The sequence below is a fragment of the Podarcis muralis genome, chromosome 6 (assembly GCF_964188315.1).
Source record: "Podarcis muralis chromosome 6, rPodMur119.hap1.1, whole genome shotgun sequence".
Taxonomy (NCBI): domain Eukaryota; kingdom Metazoa; phylum Chordata; class Lepidosauria; order Squamata; family Lacertidae; genus Podarcis; species Podarcis muralis.
This window is the reverse complement of record NC_135660.1, coordinates 3786785-3799916: the sequence shown is the minus strand read 5'-3', so window position 1 is coordinate 3799916 and position 13132 is coordinate 3786785. Positions and strand designations below refer to the sequence as shown.

General features: G+C 50.3%; 1 protein-coding gene across 6 annotated transcripts in view; it reads right to left on the bottom strand.

Moving 5' to 3' along the window:
* The window catches only part of TNK2 (tyrosine kinase non receptor 2), a 105675-nt gene that overhangs the window by 59566 nt on the left and 32977 nt on the right, over window positions 1-13132 (bottom strand). The window contains exon 1 of one of the 6 annotated variants that reach the window (XM_028731900.2): window positions 4516-5256. The exons of 4 other annotated variants lie outside the window; for them this stretch is intronic. In XM_028731900.2, the coding sequence (XP_028587733.2) occupies window positions 4516-4803 (288 nt within the window). In that variant the 5' untranslated portion in view covers window positions 4804-5256. Of the gene's footprint in view, window positions 1-4515; window positions 5257-13132 lie in introns of those variants that run through there. One more of the 6 variants, XM_077929615.1, reaches the window with a different exon arrangement.

Below are 13132 nucleotides of genomic sequence, written 5' to 3'. Positions count from 1 at the left end.
CTTTTGGACCAAATTCTTTTACATGCCTTACTGGCAAAAGTCCACAGGCACACCCTACATTTAAAGCACTGTTTTCCCACTTTGACACGCGTGGCTTCCCCCGAAGCATCCCGGGGGTTGAAGTTAGTTAAGAGTCACCTGATGTATGGAAGTGAGAGCTGGACCATCAAGAAGGCTGATCGCCGAAGAATTGATGCTTTTGAATTCTGGTGCTGGAGGAGACTCTGGAGAGTCCCATGGACTGCAAGAAGATCAAACCTCTCCATTCTGAAGGAAATCAGCCCTGAGTGCTCACTGGAAGGACAGACCCTGAAGCTGAGGCTCCAAGACTTTGGCCACCTCATGAGAAGAGAAGACTCCTTGGAAAAGACCCTGATGTTGGGAAAGATGGAGGGCACAAGGAGAAGGGGACGACAGAGGACGAGATGGTGGGACAGTGTTCTCGAAGCTACCAGCATGAGTTTGACCAAACTGAGGGAGGCAGTGGAAGACAGGAGTGCCTGGCATGCTCTGGTCCAGGGGGTCACGAAGAGGCGGACACGACTAAACGACTAAACAACAACAACAACAAGAGTCACCTGACACCTCTCAGCAATCATAAGAAACTACAGGTGTGGGCCAAGACATTTGGGGAGGTCCAAGTTTGTGGAAGACTTCTCTAATGGGTTTAAAAGTGGGTCAGTGATTCCACAAAAACTCCAGGATGAATGAATGTGGACTGCCTTGCTCCAGAAACATGCTATAAGTACAACAAATACATTTTCCTTCTCTTGGTTAGCATCTCCTTTTTACAGGATTCTCCATTGTGGTTTCCCCGCTCTGCTCTGCTTTTTAAAAGGCCATCTGGGCTTGATCTGCAAGCGGAGCAACGAAGCTACTCCCTCCGTTCTTGGCTCGCTGTCCAATCGCTGGTAAACTGCCCTCCCAGTTAAACATCTGGCCCCGATTTTAGGGGAAAGCAACAACAATGGCATTTGTTTGGCTTTCCGATCCCAGCTGTGCTCACTCGCTCTGCTGGAGTGGAGAGCCCTTCACAGCCGGAGACCAAGGACCCATTCACACAAGGGGGATACAGAGGTTATTCTGGGATGGAGTGCATGTTGACTCAGAAGTAAATCCCATTGCATTCAATGGGAGTGATGCCAACTCCCCGGTTTAAATGTACATCCTCAATTTACGATGGGGTGGAAGGCTCACAGGCTGTGAAGGACTTGCTCACAAATTTATTGACCGCTGCACAAATTATAATACAGTGGTACCTCGGTTTACGAACTTAATCCGTTCTGGAAGTCCGTTCTGAAACCAAAACCGTTCTGAAACCGAGGCGTGCTTTCCCTAACGAGGCCTTCTGCCGCCGGTGCCCTTCCACCGTTTGGCTTCCGTTCATAGACCGAGGTAAAATGTAAAGGTAAAGGGACCCCTGACCATTAGGTCCAGTCGTGACCGACTCTGGGGTTGCGGCGTTCATCTTGCTTATTAGTTATGAATTAAATGTAATTGAAGAAGTGGGAAATGTGTATTTAGAGATTAGACTGGAAAATTTTCAGTTGAGATTGATGGAAGTCAAAAAATTTGTATAAGATGTCAAAATGTGTTTAATTACTGTTGAAAATGATATGCTGAAAATTAATAAAATTTAGAGAGAGAGAGAGAGAGAGAGAGAGAGAGAGAGAGAGTCTCATGCTCTGCCGACTGAGCTATCCCAATGGCATAACTTTCCTTACTGCAAAAACAATTGGGGTGGCAGCCCAAGTGCCACAAACCCACTTTGACAGCAGGACCTGAATTTGCAAGCATCCCACCTGAAAACAGGTGTTTGCAATCCAATGGGCCTCCCGCAGCCACGCCAATTCTTTTCTGCCCCCCTCCCTGCCTTCCTGGCTGGCCTTTCCCAAGAACCTCCCTGCTTCCCCAGACAGAGGGGGGGGGGGGAGGAGAGTCTGCCTTGGTATTCTTGGGCAGCAGCCACTTCAAGCTGCCACACAGCAGTACAGATCCTCTGTGGCGCAGGCCGGGCTAAAAATATTTGGGGCTGCGTCCAGTGGGAGAAAGTGGACGTCCCTTTTGCAAGAAGGGTGGGGAGGAGGGGGAAAGAGAGAGTTGCAGTTTCTGGACAAGAAGCATTCAAGTTTGGAGACTATTTGAGAGGCAGCCTGGTGCAATTGGGACAGGGCTGGAGACCCGGGTTCAAATCCTTACTCGGCCAGGAAGCTGACTGGGCTACCTGGAGACAGTCCCTGCCTCTCAGCCTAATGTACCTCACAGGGCTGTTGTGAGGATAAAAACGAGAGGAGAAGTATGCAGGCCTCCTTAAACTCCTTGGAGTTGTTCCTGTGTTGCAGCGGGTTGGACTAGATGACCCGTGGGGTCCCAACTTTTAAAATGAACTGATTTTAGGATGCTGTGTTACTTTTATTGTTGTTAGCCGCTCTAAGCCCGGCTTTGGCTGGCGAGGGTGGGATATAAATAAAATATTATTATTATTATTATTATTATTATTATTATTATTATTATTATTACTCTATGATTCTTTGTTTTGCAATTTGATCCTTTCACATGGTTTTGTTCTGTGGCGTTTTATGCATTGTGTGTTGATGTTATTTCTATTGATTATCGTTTAGTAATTATTTCCCAGAACAAACTTAGTTGGTCTCTAAGGCGCTACTGGACAATTTTTTTATTTTTTTATTTATTTCGACTGCGTCAGACCAACATGGCTACCTACCAGAATCTAATTACTTCTTGTAATTGTTAAGAAAGGATTTCTGTTCAGTTATTATCTCGCGGTATTTAATTGTATTCTGTTCTAATGGATTATTGAATATTACTTTATTTGATACGAGTTGTTCATTCTTAAGTTATGTTTTTATTATGAATTCTTTGTATTGAGTCAGATGGTTATACGGTGCGTAAACTTTGTTGCTTCTCCAGTTTGCAAACCGCCTTGTGTATAGCAATATGGAAAGGCGATAGACAAATCAAAAGTGAAACGAAATGAAAGTGGGATACAAATGTAATAATAAAAAAATAGTAATCCTGTCTGGCCCTGTTCAAAGTACGCAAACTCCTCCTGGACTCCTTATCCCTGTAGAATTATTATCGTAAATTGAACAGCTTAGACAAAGTTGCAACGTGGCAGCTACTGTTTTGGAGTAATGAGACTGCTTGATCCTGATTCCAACCATTGGTCCATCTATTGTGATATTGTCTACCCTGGCAGGCAGCATCTCTCTAAGGTTCTCAGAACGGGATATCCTCCAGTTCCACCATTGATATATAGTGAGAAAACGTCTCCATCCCTCTCTCTAACAGGTCAAGTCCGTAACAGGTGAGGTAGCAGTGGCTAAGATAAGAGTGCAGTCCAGGACATGTCTACTCAGAAGGAAAGCCCAGTGATTTCAATCGGACTTACTCCCAAGTAAGTGTCTATAGGACCAGAGGCTACAATCCTATGTACACCTTCCTGGAAGTAAGCCCAGCTGAAATCAGTGGGAGTTGCTTCTGAGTAGACATGCAAAAGCTTGTGCTGAGCTAATGCTCTGGATTTGAATCACACCGTTCCAAAATCTGCATTATGGCACTAAGGACAGCCTTGCAGGGTTGTAGCAAAGATCTCTGCCAATGTATGTGGAGCGTTCTGAGCACTCAAAAGCATCATGTACAGGCTAACTACGTAATCCTTTAGCTTGCGTTCACACAGAGGTGTCTTTCCCTTTAGGGGAAGCCTGTTTAGGGTTACAGTTTTGAAATCTGCTTCTCACAGCACAAACAACGGAGAAGGAAGTTTAGAAGCTGGCATGCAGCAAAAGGGAACCCCTTTTGCCAACAAAATTCAGAAGAGCAAAAAGCTGGAACCTGGAAAGGAAGGACTGCGATGAGCCACCGCGTCTGTGTTGATGTCACACAAAGTAGGACCACTGCCCCCCCCCCACGCTGCATAGATGGGAAATTTTCCTGTGAGTTTACGGTTGAGAAAGGATTTAAAAGCCAGGTCCCTTTTGTCCAGATTCTGACACTGCGCCACTGCTGCAGGGTTTATGCAATGTGCTGGGCCAGTCACATGTGAGGATGCACAGACCCAGGTTGGTTTTGCTTGCACCAGTCCCTACATCAGTCTCTGGCACTAGCCCTACGCAGAAGGTGCTTTCTCATGAGGATCCCTAGACCAGGTGTGGTTACCTTTTGGGGCCCCTGGTGTTGCTGAACCCCAGCTCCTGCCATCCCAGAATATGGGCCCTGCTGCCTGCTGGAAGGCCGCGAGTTCCCTACCCACCCTCCTACCCCAAAGTAAAGCAGGACTATCCATGCTTCAGCTTCCTGGAGATGCACCTTCGTAACCCGGACCATAGTGTGGCGGAACGGCGCCTACAGAGCAAGCAGCTAAAGAGTTGGCTCTAGTAAGCCAGCCAGGCTGCGCACTCACGTAAAAAGCAGCAGATGAAGACCAACGCCGAAAGGGAGAGGAAGCAGGGCATTTCCTCGTTGCAAACGGGTCTGCGCGCATCGTTCTCTTACCGTGTACATGCGGAAGCGGGCCAGAAATGGGAAGGAGCGGCGCAGAGCCTCAAAGCGGCGCATCTCTGTTACCCAGAGAGGATGCTCTCTGACAGCTTTCCTTCTGTCTTGATATGACCGACACACCTTTGGGAAAGGGACCCACAACATAAACGGGAGAAGGGGGTGGGGGCTTCCCAGAGGCTGCAGCGGGATCCTTGCACTGTCAGCGGCTAGCAAAAGTCCCCAAAACCACCAGAGTTGCACCACAGTCCAACCAAGGCTGCCTCCATTGGAGGGCAAAGGCATCCATCAATCCAGGGTCCTCAAGATGCTTCAGGGAACACTTGCAGGCGCCCAAGGAGAAATCCGAAGGTTTTCTGTGGATGACGGAGATTGATGCAGTCCCAGGCAGTCAATTTCAGAGGCATCTGACCTTTTGGGGGGAGGCATCCTCCCCGCTGCCTCGGTGTCTCCCCAGGAAAAACCAAGCGGAGACTTCAGCAAGGGTCGTAGGTGTCAAAACTGCCTGTGCCGGCCTGCCTGAAATCTCCATGCTCAGCAAGAGACAGCAAACCAGCTCAGGCTCCAACTTCCCAGCATCCAAAAGTTATCCGAATCCTGACAGGTCTGGGATCTGCGTTCCCCTGGGCAGCTGAGGCAGGAGAGAGCTTGTTGTGCAGCTCTCCACAACAGGACACTGTTGAGTCTGGTGCGCGCTGCGCCTGCAATCGCGCATGCTTGTTTTCTTTCTCCTCTCCTCCCCTTTCCTCCTCTCTGGCCGGTCCCAAGGGGATCTCTCCCTCGCCTGCCCGCTAGCCTGGAACAGAGACTCTATGGTATTCGCAGGGAAGGGTTTGACCGGCTGCCAAGAGGTCAGCTTTAACTGTGGGCTGGAGAGGCAATTTCCTGTGGGCCTCTGCCTGGGATTTCAAATCGCTTCTCAGGCTCTCCTCCAGCCCTCGGGCTCAGACCTTGCTGGCAGACCTGGCTGGCCAGGGAGCATCCTGGGGTACCCAGGTTTCCCGGCAACATTATCGCAGAATGGCGGAGATGCCAGGGGACCCCCAAGGGCCATCTAGTCCAACCCGCTGCAATGCAGGAATCACAGCTAAAGAATCCCTGGCAGATGGTTATCCAAGCTGTTTAAAAACATCCAATGATGGAGAGTCCAACACTTTTCGAGGGAGTCTGCTCCACAGTCAAACGGCTCTCACCATCTGAAAGCTCTTCCTTATGTTTAGTCGGAATCTCCTTTCTCTTCTCTGAATCCGTCAGTTTGAGTCCTGCCATCTGGAGCAGGATAAAACAAGCTTGCTCCCTTTTCCATGTGACTGTCTTTCCACAGAGCCTAGGACTTGCCGATCAGAAGGTCAGTGGTTTGAATCCCCGCAACGGGGTGAGCTCCCGTTGCTCAGTCCCAGCTCCTGCCCACCTAGCAGTTCAAAAGCACGTCAGAGTGCAAGTAGATAAATAGTTACCACTCCGGCGGGAAGGTAAACGGCGTTTCCGTGCGCTGGTCTGGTTCGCCAGAAGCGGCTTAGTCCTGCTGGCCACATGACCTGGAAGCTGTACACTGGCTCCCTCGGCCAATAAAGCGAGATGAGCACCGCAACCCCAGAGTCGGCCACGACTGGACCTAATGGTCAGGGGTCCCTTTACCTTTACCTATCGTATCTTCAAATACAGTGGACGCCCGGGTTGCAAACGTGATCCATGCTGGATGCATATTTGCAACCCATAGCGTTCGCAACCCGCAGAGGTGCGTCTGCGCATGCGCGGGTTGCAATCCAGCGCTTCTGCACATGCGCAAAGCACAATTTATCACTTCTGCGCATGCGCAACCGCCAAAACCCAGAAGTAACCCATGCCGGTAATTCCGGGTTTTGGCGGGTGCGTAACCCGAAAAAACGCAACCTGAAGCGGCTGTAACCTGAGGTATGACTGTATCTGAATTCTCAGTCTTCTTTTCTCCAGGCCAAATGCACCCAGTTCCCTCAACCGTTCCTCATACGGCTTCATTTCCAGACCCTTGATCATCTCAGTCGCCCTCCTCTGCACACATTCTACCTTGCCGATAAACTGTGATTCCCAGAACTGGACAAAAATGGAGAAGCGTGCTTCGTTGTCCTAATTTCCAGCTAACGCTTTCCTTGGTGTCGAATTTGGGGCTGATGCAAAAATGTCAGTCTTTGTTTTTCCTCTCCTACTCCAGTGTGTACAACCACACTCCCCCCCCCAAAAAACCCCCCCACCTAATTTGAGCCTGGAGCATAAGAAAGTGCCAAACCGGGCGGAATGTCCTCAGCGGCAAAAGCCACTATTTACAGGGAATAATTTGACGGCAGGCCTGGAAAAACGCTGGAGATGCGAGAGTCCTGGAACTGCAGGAAACAGCGAAGTCGCCTCCTCTGCAAAACTGCTTCCCAGGCCTGCCGCAGGGGAATGATGTGGGAAGGGTCTCATCCTGCCCCGAAGCCCCCTTGGGCCTGCTGGGGATGGGGCAGAGCCCTTCCTTTAAGACTTCCCAGCCTGTGCACCTGACAGATGGCTGGCGGGGAGGCTGCGGGGGGAGGCGAAGGAGCAGGGAGCTTCCTCCAGCGCTAGGGTCTTGTCCCTCATCCAAGCGGGGAGGGAAACAGTGCGACCTTTGCGGTGCCCTGGCTCCTTAACACTGCTTTCTTGTCTTCCAGCACATCCCCAAGGAGAACAGCTGGCCGGATCTGGAGCTAAACATTTTCTCTGCAGAGGGATGCTGAAGGCGTGAGGAGGGAGAGAGAAACAACAGGTTTTGGTTTTTTTCCGGGTGGGGGGGGGGGTAGCAAAATCCCGGGGGAATGGGAGGCTTGCCTTCCTGTTTACCAATTCGCCTGGAACAATACCCACACTTTCAAGGCAGTTAATAATAATAATAATAATAATAATAATAATAATAATAAGCACCAAGCGCCGTTTGAAGCATCGCACTTTGCAAAAAAGTATGCATTTTTGTTGAAAAGGGGATGGGGGGGGGAGCCATGCAGAAAGTTTGAGGGGAAAGCTTATTTTTGCAGCTGGCTTCTCATCAAATTGCAGACTTGCAGAGGATCCGTAGGCTGCCTTCCTCTCTTTTGCAGGAAAGGAAGCGCAACACGGGACACGTCAAAACAGCAGGTGCAACCAGGGGCCTGCAATGGAAAGAGCTCCAGGTGACTCGAGACAGCGAGCCAAGCCGCAAGCGGCTAGGGAGGGCCACCCCCTGACCCTCTCCTCTGTTCCTTAGCCAGTTTGAGAATGAATCAGGGAGTCCTTACTGACCCCAAAACTGGACTAGGAATGTAAGAAGCACTGTGCCAGATCGGATGGAGGGTTCATTGGCTGCAGCCAGGTGCTTCCAGGAAGGTCGCAAGCAAAGTGCAAAGGCAGGCAGCAAACCTCTGCTGCTACTTCTCCGTAGCTCAGGTCTTGGGTTCAGTCGCAAGCAACCTCAGTTAAAAAGGAATCTCAGGCAGAAGAGCTGGCAAAGATCTCTCCTCCAGACTCCTGGAGTAGCAGGAAAATGTCTTATACTCCACACCCATAAGAAATCCATCTTGGCGGCATCTACACTTTGGAACTCCCTGCCACTTGATATCAAGCTGGTGCCTTCGCTGTACCCTTTTCGGCACCTGCTAAAGACATTTTTGTTTCGACAAGCCTACCCAGGTATCCAGAACGCTGGTGTGCTTTTAGCTTATTACTTTTTTTGGGAACATTTTAATTGCTTTTATTAATAATATTATTGTATCATTATTTTTATTTTTTGTAAGCTGCTTTGGAGGCCTTTTTAAACAAGGAAGTGGTAAAGGTAAAGGGACCCCTGACCATTAGGTCCAGTCGTGACCGACTCTGGGGTTGCAGCGCTCATCTCGCTTTATTGGCCGAGGGAGCCGGCGTACAGCTTCCGGGTCATGTGGCCAGCAGGACTAAGCCACTTCTGGCGAACCAGAGCAGCGCACAGAAACGCCGTTTACCTTCCCTCCGGAGTGTTACCTATTTATCTACTTGCACTGGTATGCTTTCGAACTGCTAGGTGGGCAGGAGCTGGGACAGAGCAATGGGAGCTCACCCCGTCGCGGGGATTCGAACCGCCGACCTTCTGATCGGCAAGTCCTAGGCTCTGTGGTTTAACCCACAGCACCACCCGCGTCCCACTAATCAAGTGGTAGAGACATTTTATTAAATAAATAAATAAATCATGCTGAGATATTGGTCCATCAACCTCAGGATTTTCCTACAGCAAAGATGGAGAACCCAGGGGCCATGTTCTCTTCTGGGGAGCCTGCCAGGGGCCACATGGCAGGGGTGGGCAGGGCCATCCTTCCCTTTGCGCAGCGGGGACGAAAACACACACACAGAAGGGGCATTGCCAGAGTCTGCCCATGTCCTAGGGATTGGCAGCAACTGCCCTAGCTTTCAGATAGGGGCCTCATCCATCCCTAACTGGAGATGTAGCAGAATGAACCTATTTATTATTTCTTTGTTAAATGTATACCCTGCCCTTCACCCAAAGATCTCGGAGATGTTCACAACTTAAGAGCACAAAATAAATAGTTAAAGCAAAACAGAATAATGACCCCCACCCCCGCAAACACATTTGAAAGGCCCTGGAATATTAATCAGTCAAAGGCCTGGTCACCGTAGAATTGTAGACTTGGAAGGGACCCTGAGGGTCATCTAGTCCAACCCCCTGCAATACAGGAATTTGCAGTTGTCCCATACGGGGATCGAACCCGCAACCTTGGCATTATCAGCACAGCACTCTAACCAACTGAGCTATCCAGGCTGAAGAGGGACGTTTTCACCTGGCGTCTAAAAATATATAATGAGGGTGCCAGGCAAACCTCCCTGGGGAGAGCATCCCACAAATGGGGAGCCACTGCAGAAAAGGCCCCGTTCTCATGTTGCCGCCTTCCAGACGTCTAGAGAAGGAGGCACACAAAGAAGGATTTCAGATAAAGATCCTAGAGCCAGGGTCAGTTCATATTGGGCCCAGAAACTAATGGGCAGCCAGTGGAGTTGAGCCAGAATCAGAGTAATATGTGCAAACTGTCTCGCCCCGGTGACAATTTGGCTGCCAAATTCTGCACCAGCTGATGTTTCCATACCGTCCTTCAGAGGCAGCCCTACGTATAATGTGCTGCAGTCATCTAACCTAGAGGTTACAAGAGCATAGGCAAAGCGGCCCTCAGGAGAGATGCTGCCAGCCAGAAGAAGCTGCAATAGGCTCTATGGGCCAGTGGTCTGGCTCTGTATTGAATGTCTTCATCCCAAACACGAAGGCTTCCTATATCTACCAGCTGTTGACAGACCTCCCCCCTCCATAGACTTCTTTAATCCCATTTTCAAGCCGGAGTCTGCTGCCACATCTGGTGGCAGCAAACCCCGCCGTTTAAGTGTGTCGTGCGAAGAAGTACTCTCTCACATGTGTCCTGAATCCGTGCCACGACTCAGTTTTCCCGCCCTCTAATTTTTTGCAGCCTCCCGTGCCTCCGAGAGGAGTCAGGGAAAAGGATTCTTCGTGTGGGGCTTAATTCAAGCCAGAATTCTTGCGGGGCTCAGCCCCACAAACATTTCTGAACAAGGCTGGGGAACTGCGCCAGAAGCAGGGAACTGGGCAGAGGAAGTCCTTGCCCCAACCTCTTGCCCCCTTTCCCCCAAATATGCAGAACCGTCCTTGCAAAGACCCATCGCTCAGCGGGAGAGCGTGTGCTTGGCATGCAGAAGGTTCCCAGCTTTGATCCCCGGCGTCATCTCTTGGTAGCTAAGTAAAGACTCCCTGGAGAACTGGCAAATAGAAGGGGAAGAAATGGAGGCAGTGAGAGATTTTACTTTCTTGGGCTCCATGATCACTGCAGATGGTGACAGCAGCCACGAAATTAAAACATGCCTGCTTCTTGGGAGAAAAGCAATGACAAACCTAGACAGCATCTTAAAAAGCAGAGACATCCCCTTGCCAACAAAGGTCTGTATAGTTAAAGCTATGGTTTTCCCAGTAGTGATGTATGGAAGTGAGATGGCCAGGTTCTGTTCTAGAGGAGTTAGTCCTGAATGGGCAAAGGGAAATCTGCGCATGTGCAGAGTTTGAGAGAATGAACAACTCTTACACTGTGCACAATTACAAAGTGATGAGGCCGATTCAATGGCACGTGCGGTAACAATTAGCGCTGACCTGATTTGCATATGCTATAGGGCTAAGAGACAGGCGGGGGGGGTGTTTGATGGTTGCCAGGCAGTGTGAGGCATAGCCAAAGTCCTCCAGCGGCGCCCAGCACAGCCCATCTTGGGAATTATAGCATTGCCAATGACCTTTTACCCCCTTACAGGTTTACTTCCTGGCACACATCATCCTAGTTTTGCTAGCCATGAGGAAGACCACCACAGGAGTCTCCTAGGCACCGAAGCACCACCACAAAATCACAGTTCAATCCCTTGCTTTGCACTCTGACCCCTGGAGAGCCCACTCAATGCCCCACTCCCATTTTTGCTTCTGAGACGTCGGCAGGGAATCGCTTGCCCCTTCCCAAGCCCGCCTTCCAGTCCCGAGGGCCAGAAACTTGCTCGTTTTTAAACGAAAGCTCGTGCTCCCACAGGGGCAATGTGGTGTAATGGTCAGTGCGTTGTGCTAGGCGCTTGAAGACCAGGGTTCAAATCCCCACTCACTGGGTGTAGCCTTGGGCCAATCACTGCCTCTCGGCTTTAGGGAAGTTTTTAATGTGTGACATTTTAATGTGTTTTTAATCTTTGTTGGAAGCCGCCCAGAGTGGCTGGGGAGACCCAGCCAGATGGGCGGGGTACAAATAATAAATTATTATTATTATTAACCTACCTCTCAGGGTTGTTGTGGGGATTAAATGGGGGGGGGGAGAAGAACCATGTACGCCACGTTGAGCTCCATTGAGAAAAACTGTGGGATCTAAATGCAACAATTCAGAAAATAAATCTGTGCAACGAGACGCGAAGTTTCCTCCAAAACAATAGGGGCTGGAATAAGCTGGTTTGGGAAATCTCTCCCAGGACGCAATCCTACGTCTAGATCCCTGGGGTCCAGAACAGAAGAAAAGCCTTCTGGATGAGGACCACCTAGTCCAGCATCGTGTTCTCACAGGGGTCAGCCAGGTGGTTGTTTGTAAACCCGCAGTTGTCTGTCTACCTGTCTAGCATCTTAAAAAGCAGAGACATCACCTTGCCAACAAAGGTCTGTATAGTTCAAGCTCTGGTTTTCCCAGTAGTGATGTATGGAAGTGAGAGCTGGACCATCAAGAAGGCTGATCGCCGAAGAATGGATGCTTTTGAATTCTGGTGCTGGAGGAGACTCTGGAGAGTCCCATGGACTGCAAGAAGATCCAACCTCTCCATTCTGAAGGAAATCAGCCCTGAGTGCTCACTGGAAGGACAGATCCTGAAGCTGAGGCTCCAAGACTTGGGCCGCCTCATGAGAAGAGAAGACTCCCTGGAAAAGACCCTGATGCTGGGAAAGATGGAGGGCACAAGGAGAAGGGGACAACAGAAGGACAAGATGGTTGGACAGTGTTCTCGAAGCTACCAGCATGATTTTGACCAAACTGCAGGAGGCAGTGGAAGATAGGAGTGCCTGGCGTTCTCTGGTCCAGGGGGTCACGAAGAGTTGGACACGACTAAATGACTAAACAACAACAAACCTGCAGTTGTGGAATCGCAGAATCCAGAGGCCGTCTTCACCAAGAGGAGACCCCTGTCCATGCCGAGCAAATCAGGTGAGCCACATTTCGATGCCACCACCCTCCTCGCCCCTGCCTGGCGAACACCCCCTGTTGGAGACCACCAAATCCACCAGGACTTGCTCAGCATAGATGGCCCCCTCCTTCCCAGTAACAGAGACAGGGCATGAACCAGTAAGAAGCTCCCATGCCTGAGCCCCAGTGAACCGGAGCTGAACGAGAAGAGCAGGCAGTTCGGCAGTCCGGAGGTCTGATGCGTTTGTCTCCCAGGCTGCCGCCCTGATTTCTGAGCCCCCCAAGGCCACTGACCCACCTCGTCCCCCTCCAGGGCCGGGCCACCTCTGCCACCAACCAATCTGAGCTGAAGGAATGGATTCTCTCAACCCTAAACACAACCATCGACGAGATCTGGATTAGCTTTCTTTTTAAAAAAGGCATCTTAGAGCAAAAGGGGGAAAGCTGAAAATCAAAGACACGCACCCCCCCTCTCCGTTTTATAGGAACTTACCTGCATGTGGCCCCTATCCAAAATGCACTTTCTCTCTCCATTGCCCTTGCTGAACATCAACAACACGGCCATTTCCCCTCCGATCGTCAACTCCTTTGGAATCCGGACGGTCCAGTTCCCCCCAGTTGATCTGTTTACACTTCTTCTAAAAAGGCAATCCGGACTAACCAGCCCACATGTCTCCTTTGGGGCTGCGTTCTTCTGTTGCGTCAGTCGGGATTGCCAAAGGTACGTGCCTGACCCCTTGGCCTTGGACTGAGCACAGGAACCTGCCCCTGGTACCTCCAGACCAGTGTTGCCTGCTCGGACTGGCAGCAGCTCTCCAGGGCTTAAAGCCAAGTGTGTGTGAGAGAGAGAGAATAAGGAGCTGCAGCCTTCCAGACTACAACACCCATAATTCCCTGATACATTG